Genomic DNA, 19,577 nt, shown 5'->3' on the forward strand with positions numbered 1-19,577 from the left:
TGTTGCAGATTTCCACCACCACCACCACCTTCTTAAATATGTTATCACAGAGGCACCACCACCGTCGCTGATGGGCTCGGCCTTGGGCGGTGGCACGTCCGTCTTGAAGCCGACTGGCATTGGCTCTATCAGACACCGGGGAAGCTTCTAGCAGCTTCTCACAGAAGCCACCCCTGTAGCCCCTCCACTACCAAAACCTTGCCACACAAACCCAATACAGTTGTTCAGAGCTTTGGATTTATGATTCCTGAATTGTTACCTCTGATTACTAAAACATTCTGGGATTCCCCTCCTTTCTCCCTGTTTGGCCCCAGAGGGAAAGCTAAAACCAACTATTTAGAGTAAAATGAAGCAATTCAAAACTTTAAGAGTTATTTATTCTTAACTTTTTTGAATTGCCAACTAATGACCTGCTTAAATTCTGGCAATAACTGCAACAGCACTGGACTTACAGCCGTTTCACTGAACAGTAATTTTACCAAAGCTTACTTCAAAGATATGGTCCCTTTCAGAGTACAATAATAAATAATTAAACATTTATCAACTATGTATTAATAGTTTTTCTGTATCATTCTTTACAGAGTAATTCTTGGTAACATCAGTCAGCCCTACGTATTGCCCTGAGTAATGGTTTACAGATTTTAGCATTATCTACTAAAAACAAGAAACATCTTTTTTCATTGCACAATTAAACATAAAGGAAAATTATATACGTAAGAATAGTTAGAAACAGTTTGCAGGTTAAACTAAATGAGAGTGCAGGAATAACCAACACCTACTCTAAGCCATTTCCTAGTGACATGAACTGGACACTAGCGGTAACTTCAGGTACCATTTCTTTGGCTTAAGTGCACTATAGAGCAAAACCTACAAAGAAGCACAAACTGAATGAGATTCCATCTCTGTCATTAATCACAATTAAGCACAATCCCCTATGATAACGTTTACTCATCTTCAAATTTCAAACTAAAGTCATCACAGAATTGCACAGGTTGGAACCTCTAACCCAACCTCCTGTGCAAAGCAGGGCCAGTTACAGCAGGTTGCTCAAGGACTTACCCAGTAGAGATCCAAACATCTGTGATCAGGCATTTCACGCCTCTTTGGGGTCCTGTCTCAATGTTTGGCAAACCTCACGTTAAACATTTTTATCCTTGTATCTAATCAGAATTTCCCACATTTCAACTTGTGTTTATTGCCTCTCATACAATCCCTGCACACCTCTGAGAAAAGCCTGGCTCCACCCTCTCCACAGCCTCCAAAGCAGTAGTTGTGATACAGCACTGAACTCTCCCTTTTGCCCTCTCTTCTTAAGACGGAGCAAACCAAGATCTCTCAGACCCTTTGTACATCACAGGCTTCAGTCCCATAACAATCTTGCTGGCCCTCCACTGGGCTTGCCAAGAAATGCTAATGCCTTTCTTGTACCGGACAGTCCAAAGCTGGACACAGCACCCTAAATGCTGTCTCACGTAAGCTGAACAGGGGGGAAAAATCCCTTCCGTTGACCCACTGGCCACACTATTGCTAACACAGCCCAGTTACTCTCCAAGGGTTAAGGATTTAAGACCTCTGCAACACTTGGTTTTTGTTGGGTTTTGTTTTTTTTTTTTTTTTTTACAATTATGTACTTGCACAAAACAAAGCAACCTCAAGACATAACTGGGAAAAGAAAACCACTCTGACAGCCTCATTATTCAGTATAATTCCCTGAAGACCACTGAAAATCCAGCAATTTTACCAGCATTGCTGCCCTTCGGCCCCTGATTGTTTCCACTTCCCATGGCACACTTTCCTTGTTCCAGCACATTCATCTGGATGGCTGAAAGATCAATCAGATCACTCAGGAAAAGAAAATCGTAGGTTATAGTTTCACAAGGCATAATGAAACAATTCAAGAATCAGAGATTCCTTCTCAAGACAGAGGGATTTCAGCTCTTCACTCTCCCCCCGCCCCAACCCATTAGAGAGGTTCAGCTCCTTATAGATTTGCAGTCTTAGTTTTAGCTGGGTTAGTCCCCTGACCAAATTCACCAGATAAGTGCATGGAAGTCTGTGGGAAGGCAAAGCAGGCACGGGAGCCAACAGCCAGGCAAAATGCAAGCCTGCTTCATTCAGCCACAGTGCCTCACCAAAACAAGGTGCTGAAGGCAATACCCACTGTTTGGTCAGATGACAACTTGAGTACCGAATTCCAGCACTATATGGAAGGAAACTCTTCCAAATACACTTTTTTTTCCTCAATGCTTTCATAAATAGCCAGCTGCAACACTTGTCAAGTTTTGACACTGAAGGCAGACCTTTTTGAACTGACGCCGTTTCAGCATCCAGAGTTTTAGGTAATATTGCCATACAGCCCAACCGTTTGGCAAATAGCGGCTTTGGTGCCAGGGTCACCAATGCATCACGTGAATTCAGTGCCAAGAAGGAAATCAGGTGATTTCAGGGAATGATATAATTTTTGTTTTACTTCCACCTTTATTAACTTGGCAAGTATAAGCTTGGACTAATGAGCTGTAAAACACTGAATATTACAGATCTTAAAGCAATGCAATTAGAGCTCTAATTTTGCCCTTTAAAGCCATGAGAGAGAAAACATCTCATTTGTTTTATTGTGCCCTTTAACAGCCGTACCCAAGGGACACCCGAAAGAGCAGAAAGCTGCATTGGCAAAGTTAACTGATAGGCAATCAGGTGCAGGATTCGGGTTCAATTCATTAAGTTCCATTCTGCTTTCCCCTACAACCATCCCTAAGAGAAGTAACAATGTAATTCACTCCTGCAATTTTATCAAGAAATTTGTATAAAGTTCCCCATTTTAGCAGCAAGGCTTCCGTGAGGATTGAAAAATCAGAAAGTTGTTAAGGTAAATTTATGTACAGTCTCCAAACTGGAAACCAGACCAAAAATGGCATGTCCACTATTATCTGTAAAACTTGAAAGTATTATACAAAATTAATGCAAAAAGCTTAAGTTACAAGCAAAACAAGCAATATTTTTAGATTATTACCAATTTTATTATTTTTAACATCAGTTACTGTTACTAAGGCAACACTTCAAGTATGCATAAAGTATCAGTATCAGGTACGCCATCAGATACTGAAATTGTTTAAAATAATTGTGGGGGTGTCATATTTTCTCAGAGGAAACATTATGATGGTTTTCTCCATAAAATTCATCAATTACAAATCTGAAGCAAGTTTAGTATTCTGGTAAATACACATAATCTTAAGGATATTAACTAACAAAGTGCATATAAGTGAATATTAGCTCGGTAGCTGTCTGGGAGTGGAGTAATGAACCATTCCAGAGAGCAATGCAGACACCCCTGCCACACCCTTCTATTGCAAGAACCAGTGCAGCAGAAAGTGTTGAAAACAAGCTAGACAAACCCTGTCTGACACACAAACATCTCAGCATTGCACTCCCCATTGCATCTGGGAACACAGCAGAGGTTTAATTTATTTTGCCAACCTGTATCTAGCAGGATTTATCTGTTCAGATTTCATGCCCTGTATAAGTATTCGTACCAGCTGGGAAACGTAAGCTATCACTGGAAGCAGTAAAGCTGTGTCCATGCAATCTTGTATCTCAAATAACAAGCTGGTATACTATACTATCTGAAATCTTACTATCCAACTTAAAATAACTAAGAATTGATTATTGTATTTTTACAAGACAGTAATCAAGAACTCCGATGCACTAAAAGCAGAGTAAATCTATTGCAACAACAAAAAACAAGTTTACATAATAAAAAGTCTGACCTTTTAAACGATTAAGTGCATTACTAAATCATCCATGTGAGGAGCTCAATTTCAGACAATAGTATGAGTCATATGAGTAAACTTGGTGTTTGGAAAACTTGCCTGAAGTAGGGTTGGAAGAGCTCAATTGCTTAACTCTTTCCATTAAAGAAATATAAAAATGCCTTACTTTTGAGAAACCAACAGACCTTTGAAACTCAATAGAGACTTAAAACAAATACATCAAAAAAACACATCCAAAAATACATTAAAATTGAAAAAAAAAGAAACACAAGGAGCAAGTTATCTGTTCAATATTTCTTACGCAGCCTCCACCTACTCAAATATATTTTCCTTCTTTACGTATGACTATAGATATCAGAAGTTCTTTATGCTCTTTTTTAGGGCATTCATACACCAATTCATTAATATGAAAACACCTCCCCAAAATAACACTTTATTTTCCTCGTTTTATCATATAGGCAAGTCATATCAATTTGACCAATACTGACTGCAACCCTGGTTCTCTCTTGCCCCAGAAACAATGTTTTGCTGCCAGAATATACTAAGTTTTGATCCTTCCCCACTTTCAATGTCAGTTACTGTTGTGAGGAATCAGCAGATCTAAAAAGCTAGGTAAGTGGGACAACTTTGACAACTCTGAAATAAAAATTTAAAACTGAAAGCAACCACCGGTTCAGAGAGTTCCGTATTTTGCCATCATAAGCAACTGCATAATAGAAATGTATCAAAAAAATGTCTGGTACCCACTAACCACTCGCATAGCTCTTCCTGTTCCCCAATTTGAAATCTTTGGTGCAAACAAATCCATGGGGGGAAAAAATACTGTGCCATCTAAGGGATATAAATAAATGAATGAATGAATGGATAAATAAATAAATAAATAAACAAAATCAAGGACATGGGTGAAAGAGCCTAGATGCTCCCAGGACACCACACTACAAAGTTAAAAACCCCCTTAGGGTTATCAGCCTGACGCAGGAGAACCTTCAATAAATGGAACCTAAGAATAACAATCTAATTAGCATGAACATTTGCAGGAGATGCAGCATTTCTGCAGTGCAGCCATTTGTCCCAAAATAAAACTCCACTTCCTCATACCGAAACAAGCAAAGCCTGCTCATTTGGCAGATGCCAGTCCACATGTGGACTGCAATTAAATTTTGTTCACGCCATGGAAAACATTGACATCTGGTTTATGCAAGATCTTATCCCTCCTGAAGATAGCCCCATCTTTCATGAATTAACAGGAGTCACCTCATCACAACTCCTTGCCATAAAGGCAGCATGCCACTTCTGGCCGAGCAGACCTCTGTAAAAGCCTACAGAGCCTTGTAGCAGAAATATTGTTGTTGCTATGAATGAAGTAAATGGAAATGTATGTGAAATGACTGGGAAAAAATGACAGAACAAGGATTAAAAGAATGACCTGTACTGATAATGAGTAATCCTGTTAGGAGCAGTGTCCTGGGAAAAGTAAAATTGAGGAATGGGTTATTTATATCAAGCCTAGAAGGCCTGCCCTCTGTAAGATCACAGCACAGTGACTCATCAACCTTCCTAACATCAGGAGGATGGAAAGTTGGAGCATATCACATATGGCATTCCTTTTCCTGTATGACCGACAGGAAAACAGACATGCATTTAAAAACAAAAAAAGAAAAACAGATAACAAGCACGACCTTCACTTAAGATTTACGGAGACTTGAGACTCTTTCTTGCATCAAAGGACCATTTATACATAAAGCTGAATACCATAAAAGATATGTCCAATGACTAGTTCATCATCACCAATGAAAAAAACCTCAGAGACGTGATGAGGATCTGATAGCCAGCATCTCTTGCATCGCACAGAAGAGGTCCTGGCCAGACAAAATACGCACACAACTTGATGCTTGTAAGTATTATCAGTATGACAGTGTGAGTGAATGAAATTTATGAGAGAATGAGTGGAAGTGTCAGCATCACTTTCCCCTTCCATAAGGTCCTGCACTGAATTTTGTTACACTAAATCTACAAGTCATCCTCCAAATCTTTAAAAAATGGGATTGGATCTGCAATCAAGAAATAGTTCAAAACTACAGTGTAATTCCACTGATATACTTTTTGTAAAGCCTGAATAAGAGAAGGGAGAGAGTACACAGTACAAAAATAAACAAAAAAATCCTCATTAAATTCTGAATTATTTTCAGTTTTTTAATACGTAATTGAATGTTTGGTATAAATTAAGTCAGCAAAATTCATTTTTCTGCTGTTCCAACTGTACCTTTAATTCACAGTTGTAAAGATCTCATTCAAAGCATACCAGTATTGTCTTATTTCTAGAAATTAACTGTTGCTTAGCTAGAAGTTAAACAGAATTTCTGTTTTGAAGACAGTTGCCATCAATCTCCTAAGGACAAGATGCATCCTCTCAAAAAGACAGCCATAAGCCCAAGAAAAACAGTAACTCATAGAAACTTACTAAATCATGGAAAGCCAAGAAAAAAAAAAAATATAATCATCACACCTTATTTATATCTTAGTAACAAAGCACATCTCAAAATTTAGCAAATTTTTCAGCTTTTTAAAAGCAATTTAACTGAATAAGCCAACTGGCATACTAATGTCAAGAGGATATGATGATTTCAAATTGTCAAAATAATAAATTAGAAAGAGACATTGACATTTCTATGTGCAAACGTGAATCAAAAGATACAGTATCAGGCGATACTGTAACTATGTATCTCCAAACAAGATCTCTCCCCCCCCCCCCCATTTTTTTTTCTGATTAACTTCTAAAAAGCCTATCTCTTTTGGGTATGGATTACACAGTTCCTTGTTACTGACAGAAAATACATTTCAATCCTGACTTTCTATTAAATACAAGGATTCATTTATATGCTACAGAAACAACATTCTCCTGTACATTAATTAACATTCTACTGAGAACGAAAATTTTCTTTCCTTTCTTTCCATAGCACAAATAGCCAAAGGAGTGACGAATTTCAACACAGACCAAAAGCTATTCCATTTCCTTAGACACAGTCTAAATATGTATTTACTTTTGGAAGAAAAGTTTCAAGCTACTCACTTTTATACAATGCTAACCAATAATGCAGTGGTATTTTATATTTATTATACTTTACACATAAAACATAATAAGCCAACTTTTTATTTTTTAAAGCCACCATAAAATCAAGTAGAAAGCTTACCTTCTTCTGGTACCAAACTATAGCATCAGTTACTTTGGACGCCATTTATTCCACTGAATTCACACAGTCATTTTAGGCTGTTAACAGAAAAAGACAGAACTTTACTTCCACCTTCCGTACGAAGGCCAACATAGGGAATGTAGAAACACTCCCGTTACCTGCAAAGCGCTGAACAGCTATATTTACTTTACCCCTTGCCTCTTACTAAAATAGTAATGAGTTTGGGTTTTCTCCTCTAAACAAAAAAAACCTACAAATCTGCTGCTACAGGACATCAGAAACCTCAGTTTTGTCCAACCCAGGAAAACAGAGGTGGCACACGGATTGATCTGTTATTGTCTCATGAGAACCTCGCAAGAGTTGTATTACATGCACCTTTTCTTTTTTCTGATAAATTAAGCAACATATAGTTATTACCACGCACAGTATTCTGAAATACAGGAATAACTGTTATAAAATGAAAGAAAATTTCATACAATTAGATTTTTTGGAGGGGGGGAAAAAAAAAAAATCAGTGCTAGAACTCCACTAATTATAAAATTAATACACTCATGAAAACAGTAGACTAAAACTAAGTCGAAAGGAGAAGAACAAGGGAGAGTGGTATGTTTGTTTTAACGGTAGCAAATAGCAGTAGTATTAGTTAATCTTTGATGTTGCTGTCATTAATTTCAATGTAAAAAAAAAACCCCAAACTTTCAGCCTACATAAAACATTCCTACCTTGAAAATTAATTTTAAAAGTTTTCTTTCATGTAATCAGTGAGCCAAAGTTAGTTCAGAAAAGAAGAATAAAGAAGATAAACATAAAAAGCCTTCAGATTTAGAATTATTGTCTTTCTACAAAATTGCATATATTCTCTTGTACTGGACATTCTGTAAAATCAAAGGATAGTTTAGGTGAGAATTAGAGAATCTTTTCCAGATATCTTCTTATAATATGCAAGTTCTTCCAGATATGAACGTGTTATCATTAAAACCAAACTCAAATATTTCACAAATAGATTACTTCAGATATTAACAGATTAATAACACTTAAATTAGTTTAGTACCTACATTTCAAACTGTTAATAAGGCAGGAAGCAGCCAGTGAAAGAAAAAAAGGAAGAAGGAATTTAAAAAACTGTTCAAATATTTGCCAAAAAATACAAATACTTCTGCGTTTAATAACCTTTCATCTCACCGATTCCCTTTAAAAATATATGTATGTAAACAAATACACCACACTCAAGCTCAATTAAAAAAAAGTCAGTGGGGCACACTATACTACATGTGATGTTTTAATATTAGTTGGTAAAAGCTTAAATTTTCAGCTCTACCTGATATTCAGCATCCTTCCTATGTTTACAAAAAGTTTAAGAATGTTATTTTTATATAACTGCACCAAGTACTTAACATGCAAAGAAATTCCTATTTTATTCTGTAAAGCTATAAATTCCTAGCAAATTATGCAAAAGGCTTTGAAAAAGTTGGTATAAGTAACTTCAAAATATTAAACAAGTTTTCCAAACGTACTATTTGAACGATTCCAGGATCAGGCATAATTGGTAAAAATCAACACAAGAAGATATCTTTGCAAACACAGTTTCACAGAATCACAGATGGCTAAGGCTGGCAGGGACCTCTGGAGGTTGGCTGGTCCAAACCCCCTGCTCAAGCAGGGTCACCTGTATCCAGACAGCTTTTGAATATCTCCAAGGATGGAGACTCCACCATCGCTCTGAGCAACGTGTGCCAGTGCTCAGTCACTCTCACAGTAAGAAAGTGTTTCCTGATGTTCAGATGGCACCTCCTGTATTTCAGTTTGTGCCCGTTGCCTCTGGTCCTATCACTGGGCACCACTGGAAAGAGCCTGGCTCTGTCCTCTCTGCACCTTCCCTTCAGGTATTTATATACATTGATGAGATCCCTCTGAGCCTTCTCTTCTCCAGGCCAGAACAGTCCCAGCTCTCTCAGCCTTGCCTTCCCTCACAGGAGAGATGCTCCAGTCCCTTCACCATCTCTGTGGCCCTTCGTTAGGATCCCCTCCAGTATGTCTGTGTCTCTCTCTACTGGGGAGCCCAGAACTGGACCCAGCACCCCAGGTGTGGCCTCACCAGTGGCAAGGAGGAGAAGTGGTAGTTTAGCCCCCAAACACCAAACTATGCCTTAAGCATTCTTCCAAGATCCATCTCTCTCAGCGAAAAAACGTGATTAAGGGGTATATTTCTGATAAAAATATCACATTTATCATAACATTGTCACTATCAACAACAATATTGCACCATGTATTTCTTCATTAAAAGGAAACAAGAATTATTAATCTGTAGGCAGTTTTTATAGTGAAAGATTAAAGGTGATCTCTGCCTTTAAAACAAAGAGAAAGATAAGACATTTGTTTATGGCATTTGCACAGATAAGAAAGGCAAAGAAAAATACAACGTCCAACAGATGGGATGGAAACTGAAATTGTGCAATAGATTAAAATTAAAGTGTCTAAGCATTAGAGGAACTTGTGACACTTCATTACATACTGCTCATCACCAAAAATTTCAGTTAAAAAAAAAGAAGCAGAGATTAGATTACCTGATCATAACAGCTGTTTGTACAAAAATCACAAATACTCCCTCTACAAAAGCCCTATCAATACTGCCATCTTCCAAGACATTTTTCTGAAAGAAAAGATGCCCCTCCAAAAGACTTAGTTCTGCACTGACACCTGTTCTTCCCTGCAGCCCTGACTCTGACTCTGCATCTGCCCACAGCTCACTGAAAACCTAGACAGTGCAACAATTTCAGAACTCTGCATATTCATTACAAGTTAATATGTTACTCAGCTGACAATTTGTATTGATATTGATCCTGAAGTCAGACTGCCCCAGAGTGGGGCCGTACCAAATGGGTAAAGCGAACAAATCAAAACAGCTGATACACACTCACAAGCACAAGAGTGTACTGCCTATTCTGCCTTGTTCTCCTCCCATCCTCTCCAGATCTAGCCATTTATTTCATGTTCTGTGTCGAATACCTGCATCTGGGACAGGGACCAGCTTTTGCACTCAGTTTTACAATGTCCTGTGCAGAGTAGCTACAGCAAGATTAAGTTAATCTTAACTAGTTGGAGACATAAGAGCAACACAAAAAACACTCCCAACTCAGAGATTAGGCAGAACATCCAAATATAAAAGCTTGATCACAACATCTCTGTGACATCCAACAGAACCGTTCATTACGTTTCCATCAAACTCAGTTAATACTACGAATAACAAGCAACATTTTTGGATCAAAACTTCATTACTTCCTTAAAACTAAAAAGAGATGACTACCTGTTTTTGGTGATCCCTGTTCAGAAGTGGTATTTCTTAGCTATTTCTTTTCCATTTCAGAGCATAATCATACTCCATTTTAAGTGAGTACACACTACACCTTGCCATCAAATAAGCAGTTTTTAAAAAGCCGCAGAAATCTATATTTAGATGTCTTCAGGTAGTTAAAGGCTTATTCAAGCAGTGCAGTGTTTATTGTGTAAGACAGGATTAGATACTACACTACAGATTTAAATAAATTCAAAGTTAAGTATATTTTAAAATTTTACTCACATCCACAGGGTTTTAGCAACCCAAGTCAGACATAAATGCATATATTGCTAAATGACAGTCTACAGAAAATAAAACCTATTCTGAACACTGACAGAAGTTCAGAATAGAACTGTGCTCCTCATAGTCACAAAGGCAAAAAATGACAATTTTTAGAAGAATATACAAGTCCAAGTAGTCTCAGCTAGCAAAAGGACATAATTAAAAATACAACGCAAGCAATGAAGCATTGGCAAATAGCTGGTTTCCTTGCCTGTAAACACTGTGAATCACTAAGTATTTCAAGGAACCTGTTTCCTCTATAACAGTCCTAACTCGAATGGTCAGGTTACCATCCAGCTGTTGAGTCAAGACTTGAATGGCCTTCTTAACTCATTATGATCACGGAATGATGAAGTTGGCACGTTCACAAGATGTCGTTAGGAGTAAATTGCAGAGCTGAGGCATTTGTCTCAAGTGTTGCTTTATTACCCTCAGAAGAACTTCTCTTAGCAGCAAATTAAAGGCAGTTTTAAAAAAGTTACTGCATAAAGCCATGAGAATACTAGAACTTAGTTTCAACTGCTTTCCACAATAGAACTGTTTTACCATTACCATGTTAGATCCAGTTTCACAATCACAGGCATAATTTCACTAAGATTTCTTAGTATGAAGATTAAGAAGAGACAATGAATTTGAATGGTAAAGCCTAGGGCCTAAACTACTAATTTTGTAGCAACATTTGTATCACATAAACTCACTTAAAAGTAAGACATTACACTTGCTGATGCACAGCTAGAAAATAATGAGGAAAAAAACCTCACTTTCCAGGTTCAACATCAAAATGGAAGTTAACATTATCATCAAATTGGTGACATTATTTGATATTTTAAGTTAATTCTAAATGAGCCCAATAAACAGCTTAGTCTTATTAGGCATCCGCTGTTGACTGAAGAGCTGCTTCTGCCATGATGGAACAAACCAACACAGGTACCAATGTAATGCAGATACACCACTAAAACTTACCAGGAGTCATCCTTCCGGCACTCAAATCCATGAGAGTTCTGCCACTGCCACAAGAACAGGATTAAACCCTTGAAGCAATGTTTCAAAACACACATTCTTTTCATGTGCTTAACAAATAAACTATTAAACCTACATTTCCTTTCTTAAAAGGAATATCAAATACTATCTAATGCAGTCAGTATTCTGTTTAAGTACTTTATCCATGCATCGCTGTTCTCAAAACAGCATTTCAGAATTTCAAATTGCATACAAGCAAATGAGAAACTTGTCACTCCCAGGTTCATGCCTTTCAGTGGAACTTTTATCATGTTCCTTTCAACTAGCCTTAAGAAAATCTGAAGCAGCCAAAGGGAAAAAAAAAAAAAAAAACTTAAAAAAAATCAGACACCACTAACCTTAAGGACCCTATCCAGCAGCCAGCATGAAAAGTACTCTTGCTGCCATGCCAGCCAAGGCCCCCCCAAGTCGTTGCCTTGCAATCCAAGGTCATGACAAGTTTGTAAATAAAAAGGAATTAACATACTTGCTTCCCCAAAGGAACAGCATGACAGTTTGTAAATAAAAAGGAATTAACATATTTACTTTCCCCAAAGAACACCCAACAACTCTGCTAAATTTGGATACCAGCATTCCTAAGACGCTGCTCATGAAAGAGAATTAATTTTCAAACTTTGTTCTTCACTCTATATCCAAAAAACAAAAAAATCACCCCCAAACAACTGGTGAAAAAAAACACGGAACATCCCTAGATACCTGTTTGGGGAGTGGTGGTGTTTGTTTGAGGAGTTTATCAGGCCAACAACAGCAACAATAAAATATTAATCAGACCCTATGCTGGCTGCTGCGTATCAAGCCCTGTTCTTTACAAACACAGACGTACCAAATGTGATATATCATGACACATACAGACATTTGGCAGCATGTCCATACCTGCCTGTGCCTCCAGTAAGATGTCAGTTACTGAAAAACAGGTACTTTCTCAGGCCTCTGTATTTTGCCCACAAAACACAGCATCTGACCCCATTTCTGCCACTGCATATTTATTCTTCCTTATAAGCTCATGCCCTTTATCACTTACCATCCCGAGCAGGAAGCTCCCACAGTTGTGGCTGCAGCACAGAGCATGCAGCGAGAATCAGTTTTCAAATTCTGATGGGAAGTAGGCTTGACTTAACCATCTTCACTTCCACAGTAAAAATGCCAATATTTGAAGGACAAACTAGCAAGGAAATACCACAGAAAATAACTGTCTCCCAAGGAATACTTGTTTTACCAGTGAATTACACAACTGTCTGAAATAGTAGCAAAATGTTGAGTATCAGGATTTCTGAGATTTATTTCAGGTTCTGGGAAAAGAACATTGCGTGCAGTTGCTGCAACTGCTGTTGCCATTTCTGGAATCTGTGCCCTCAGCCTTAAGGTCTGTGCAAATTTCCTGGTTTCTGGAAACATAACTGGTTTCTGTTCATGGCTCCATTTGAAGTGACATGACACAATTTCATAGTTACCTTACTTGTAAAAATAGGGGGGAAGGACACTGTACTGAGAAGTCCAGGATTCTACACCTCTCATAATTTACTCCTGAGCCTGCTGTTCATTAATTAGCAAAAAGCTCCTAATATTTAAACATATTCTACTGTTTAACGAAGTGGGAAAAATTCAAGCCCTTAAATGGGACTATAAGAGATGTTAGTTACAAAATTCTTGTTAATCCAAATGCAGTAATTGCTGCCAGCATGCTAGATCTACAAGCCAAGCCATTTCTAAAAATGCTGCATCTTTAAAAAAATAAATAAATAAAACACAGTATATCATCAGTCTCAAGTTCTGCTCTTTTTAGTTCCTGTTTTTGTACTGAATACCACACACATACTTACATATCCCATTAAACATTTTTACAATCTTATAATGACAAATCCCTGAAATATTGCATGTATACATCTGCTCTTAGAACTGTAACAACTTTATTAAAGGAACAGAATTTCTATGAATACTATGTTTTTCATTTATATACATATTCTTCTCAACAAACACTCAAAAATACCCACCCAAAATATAGTGGCCACCTTGAAATAAAATGCTGTGCTCCTTTTTTCCTCCTTGTGATTCTAAACACACCAGTAATTTCCTGCAACAATAAATCTTGCTCACTGAAAATACTGACTTGGTGTTTAGGAAAATGTGTTTATCTGTCACCAGGCAATGCACAGCAGAGCTGTGGCTTCTCGATGAGTACAGTCAGGAAGTTGAAAACCACTCCTAAATGACCAAGTTTGCATCATGTTCTACAAATAGTTACCCAGCAAGTTTTTGAAGCAGCTGAAGCATGAAGTGGCTGAGATGTCAGAAAAAGCTGCAGTCTCTTATAACTGTAGGAACATAGTAGCAAATGCTGAGCCTGTATTTTTTAAAAAGTCTCTGGAGTGATCCAAGCAAGGAACTGCGGGGTAACAAGCCTTACATGTGTATCTGGCAAGCTCCTCCAAACAATCATTAAAAATAGAACACCATTATACCCGAAAGACTATCTGATAGGGTCTAATCAGCAGTTTCTGCAAAGGAAGATCATGTCTTAGTCTATCAGTATTTCTGAACATGTCAAACTAACTGATAAACAAGAGCAAGTGATAAAACATTATGTGGACTTTCAAAGAACCTTTGGAAGGATGTCAAAGACTTCTAAATAGACTGCTGTTTGTGAAAAGCAAAACCAGCCAGAAAATTGAACAAAATTTTGAGGTCAACACTCTTCATTGCAATAGGGTAACTGGATAACAAAGATTAATAGCAACATCCAATCTGAATAAAACAGCCTATTTATTGCCTGCTCAGGTGCCTAAAAGCTCCTTGGATCACACACGGCTGGTCTGCTAGCTCTTCCATTCAGTGTCAACCCAAGGCAAAGCACACACAAATCCTAGAAACCTCATCTGGCAACCCCCATTCTCCTTCACGTAGAAGCGTCCTAATCCCAAAACTAAACTCAGACTTAGTCTTCCTAGTCTTCCTCCACCTTTCACATACCTGAACACCCTGTAGTGACAGAGGTAGATGCTCCGGATCTCATTCAGTATACACTTACATGGTGTGGTATGCTAGCTCTTTCCGGAGGTTTGACGTTAAAGCCACTTAGGATGAGTGCACCCAGAAATCACGACTTCCAACTTTCTGAGTACACTAACCATTAGACTTTTACGAGAAGGACGAACATAGACACTCATCACGCCACTGCTTCATCAGCTAATGTTAGCTTACGAATAAATAGAGATGCCCCACATTCCTGCTTTTTTCTGGAGCTCTTAAGAAGGAACTTTCACCAGAAGAAATCACTCACTGAAGACATGTAAGGTCCACACAGAGCTGATGGAGAAGATCAGGATGGCCTAGCCAGGCTTCACAACTGTTTTAACCACTCTAAACGGTATTACCACAGTCCGCCCTCCTCCTCAGTCACCAGCTTCCATCCCTCTTTTTACCAGCCTTGGAGCCCACCGCACAGGAGACAGCTTCAAGGATCTGACTACAGTCGCTAAGTAAATGAGCAGTTTTCACCTGAATTAGCGCCGCAGATCTATGAACCGCAGCATGAGATGAGCACTAATGCCATTGCCAGTAGTGAGGCAGCTCTGACGGAAGCCAACTTGAACACTCTGGATCTCCACCTGCAAGCCTTCGGAAGTGCCATTAACAGAGCTAATCTGGACTAATTAAGACCGTTTCTCCTCTTTTCCTCCCCCTATTTAGACCAGTAGCCTAGAATTTTTATGAAGTATTGCCTAAATTAAGTCCTTAAATGGTGTGAACTGAGCCCTGCCCTATTATTCCAAACATCAAGCTTCTGTAAACAGGTCCAGCAGTGCTCATGATGTTTATTTTTTATACATCAGAGAAGAAAAGAAAAGCTGAAATAGTAACATATCCAGATGACAATTAATCTTACATTAGCAAAGCTTAAGAAGATGGATCGACTTTAATAATGAATAAGCAACATAAACAGAATTTAGTATCAATAATGCAAATGGTATCTGTAAGGGGCAGGGGGGAAGTGAACTACGTACACCACACAAAGCTTTAAAATCGGGTATCTCAAATCCAGAAAGGAAATTTGGCAGCTCAGGGAGCTCTTTCATTCAATATCCTATAGTCAGAAGATAACAGAGACACCTGAATAAAAGAGGAATGACAAGGAAAACACTGCAGTACAGCTCTGTTCATCAGTTGTGCAATCTGACCTGAAATGCATGTATTTTATTCAAAGAAGAATATTAAAATACTGAGGGAGGGGGAGGTGTTCCAAGAAAGGCTATGAATTATCAACCACTTGAAAGACTCTCCTGTTGAGACAGGCAAACATTAAGAGAAAAATAAGGAATTATAAATTAAATGAGACTTTAAGAAATATACAGAAAATATAGTCGAGAAAACAACAGCTTCCAATAATACAGGGAACTTCATTCATTATTAACTGAGCTTAGAGGACAGCAAAGCCAAACTTTTAACAGAGAAATATTATATTACAAAACATAATTAGGCTGTTAAACTTGGTACCACAGGAAATCACTGAAGCCAACATTTTACTCGGATTCAAAAAGAAAGCAGCTACTTAAACACACAATAATAAGAAAAAATAAACACACAGCTGAGGGAATCTGAAGCTTCATGACCCAGGATGCAAGAAAACGTTTGAAGAGATCACCAGGCTGTACTTGGCCATACAAACTCTCTACCTAACCCGACCCCACAATGGCCAGTAACAAATACTAAGGAAAGCGTATGAGCAACATGGCAAGCATAGAACAAACTGTCCCTTAAGACAGATGAACACGAAGAGTGTTTAGCTGCCAGGCTGGCATCTGCCAACCACCTAACCCCCAAAAGCATCTGGCACTGGCCAACTTCCAAAATGCAAGGCTTGCGTGACTTCATATTTGATGCCATATTGCTTTAATTTCTTCTCCCACTTTGTATTTTATTTGTATTGCATTTTATTTTTTAAGAAGAACCACCACAAATGTATTTGCAAACAGGAATTCAGTCCAATGCTTGGACTCATTCCAGGAAGCCATCTAGTCTCTCTGGAGAACGTCTACCAAGACCACCTCAAAATGAACAAAGAATTAAATACTGAACACTACATGTCTCATCTAAAGAGTATTCCCAGCAGAAGTGAATTTGGAGAATATCCCCTTTACACATTTAAATTAAGAAACAAGAAAACAGCTCTATGAACTCTGATATCCTCCCCTCAACTAAAAAAAAACCCACAAACATAAGCTATATTTCCAAATTTCTTGACAACATAATGTATATCGCTACATATGTATACCTGTTTGCTCTAACTTTGAAGCTGGCCCTGCTTTGCGATGGGGTTGGACCAGATAGATGACTTCCAGTGACCCCTTTCAACCTAAATTATTCTGTGATTACATGTAGAGCATACCCAAACATTGCACAGCAGTATATAATAGCCCTAATTACTATTAACTCTTTTTTCCCCATAGGCAATTTATTAAGCTCTTTGTATTCTCCTTACAAATTTGAATATAACTTCTTCAAGTAGTTAACTGCTTCCTCTGTACCCAGCAAGAACCTTTATGAATAACAGCACAGTAAACTCCAGGGAGAAAACATCGTACTTAAAACTTTCGCAGTCTTTTATTTTTCACACCACTACGTATCTTAGAGTAAGTAGTGGTCAACTCCTTGAACAATCAGAAGGAGCAGTACCTCTGACAGAGGTATCCTAAGAGTTTTGTTTTATTTCCTTTGTAAAACAAAAGAAAAAATACAGAAAAAACAGGCCTATTTTGTTCCATGGGGAGCAGCAATTAAGTCTGTCTGTTTCTACCAGTGTACCATGGCTCGCTATTGCCCTTTTCCACCTCACCCAACATTTTTTTCCTGCCTCCCCCCATCCGCCCATATTCCCAACTGCTCCAACTATTCGGCTGGGCCAGTAGCAGTACACACCATGATGGCTTAGAGCTTAGCACATAGACTGGCCAGCAGTTGCTCTCTTTCTGAAGAAAGAAGGGACTCAATTATAACTGCCTTTTTGCAGGCAGGAGTATTAATTTGGGTCACTACCTGTCAAAAGTTTTATAAAAATTTGTCACTTAATGTCTTTCAGTTGACATTAAATTTGTTTTCATCATCTGACTGACTAAAAAAGTTACTCAAATGGGAGAAGACAGACAAAGAAAGTAATTGTACAAGCTTTGTGTCCTTAGTAAGCCTAGCTAAAAATTCACGTAAACTGTTTGGTGATGAAGCCATAGAGCATGCTGGTTTATTATGAAAATAACTTCCTCACCAACGAAAAAAAAAAAAACCTGTGACTGTCATCACTCTCACTCACAGGGGTCCTGAGAAAAGGAAAAAAAAAGTATGTTTTTATTTCTTTAACAAAATTTCTACTATAAACAAGGAGAAGATACAAAATTTATAAAAAGTCTGGGAAGACAGTATATGTAACTTTGGAGAACTGGGAAAGAAATAACGTCCACTGCTTTCCAGTGACCCCTGCCAGCTGTGACAGGAACAGCATTGTTCAAGAGCCATTCCACCCTTCGCTGCCTGGTTAGCCACCTCAAACAAAGTTGACTGGAAGACTTTTTAATGCACCTATGCCTCCCTTCTAATACAACATCAATACTCTGTTTCCTATTTCAAAGCCTACAGGATTTTGAGTTCTCCCAGAATTCCCACCAATATTTGGCAGCTATGGATACAGCTGGGATCAACTTTCTGAAACAAGCTGAGCTACCTCTGCCTTTGGGAGAAATCCAGTACTACCGGAATACTTGAAATGCTCCGTGGAGTTCCCAACAATTACTGACAATTTATTTGTATGTCACATTCCACACAATACAAGAGGAAAAAAATTCTACTACAAGCACTGAATTAAACTAACTAGGTTTCCAAATTCTTTTTCAGATGACTCAGGCTGGTGTTTTATCCTTTATAGTATTTCTATCCAGAATAAAAACATACATTGGCAGCAAAACATAGCAACAGAAAATTCAACTGCACAAACATTCCACTTCAAATGAGCATCAGGATCTTAAACACACTGGTTCCAAGTATCGCTCTCAACCTTCACTTTCAGAAATGAAAATTGTTTGCAAATACTGTAAAGTAGAGCCCTGGGGAGAAAAAAAGTCGAAACTGACAGCAGCATGATGTGCATACATACATCCTTTCATAAACACCCTACTAGAACGAAAATAAGACTTCTGAGAAAAGAATTATCCTTTCCAGGGAGTCACAAATAAAAAGGCAAATCAAAGATGATCACCAAAACCTTCAGAGCTACAGAAATAGCCAAATACATACAACTGTTTATAACCCAGAGGTTTATTCACAGAACACTTTGAGCCTCTAACCCCAGGAAAACAAGAACGTCTCATGCCAAGTGCTAATGTATATAACAGAAATACATCCTTCTGCAACTTCATGACCACTCTAAGTGCAGCTAAAGATACTAGGATTCACTTACTAGGATTAACAGGTTATTTCAAGTGATGCACTTCTCCCTGATAAAACGGATACCACCATCTGTTTAATAGCATCAACACGAAGATATAAGCAGGCAAATTACTGATGACACACTGTATTTAGTCTCATTCCTATTAGAGAACTCGTGTATCAAAATTGTAAAACCAGCTGTATTTTCTGTAGGAATGTTTCATCACAAAGAATTTCAGAACATTAATTAAAGTACTTTCAACAAGTCAGGTTTTCCAATTAATTACTTTTTCCAGTTAATTATATGACAGATGGATAAGACTGGCAAATTTGGAACACAATGCAAGACTCAGCAGCATTACTTTTCAAGTGACCAATAACATGTAAAAACAGTAAAAGACAAAATACCAAGCATACAGCTTGAGAATATGTACTAAAACTGTCACTGAATCGGATACACTTGAGTCACATGCACTCAGGGAGTATGTATGAAAAACAAAAGTAAAAGAAGCAAACGCCTGGACAGTTCTACTACTGTACAATCGTTTTCCCCCACTGCTCTCTCCTTTGTTT

General features: G+C 38.0%; 1 protein-coding gene across 1 annotated transcript in view; it reads right to left on the reverse strand.

Moving 5' to 3' along the window:
• PHTF2 (putative homeodomain transcription factor 2) overlaps positions 1-7,003 on the reverse strand; it is a 53,574-nt gene extending 46,571 nt beyond the window's left edge. The window contains exon 1 of the mRNA XM_059816007.1: positions 6,959-7,003. Coding sequence (XP_059671990.1) covers positions 6,959-7,003 — 45 coding nt within the window. The remainder of the gene's footprint in view (positions 1-6,958) is intronic.
• Positions 7,004-19,577: the final 12,574 nt, after the last annotated feature.

Source organism: Gavia stellata, chromosome 4 (assembly GCF_030936135.1).
Source record: "Gavia stellata isolate bGavSte3 chromosome 4, bGavSte3.hap2, whole genome shotgun sequence".
Lineage (NCBI taxonomy): Eukaryota > Metazoa > Chordata > Aves > Gaviiformes > Gaviidae > Gavia > Gavia stellata.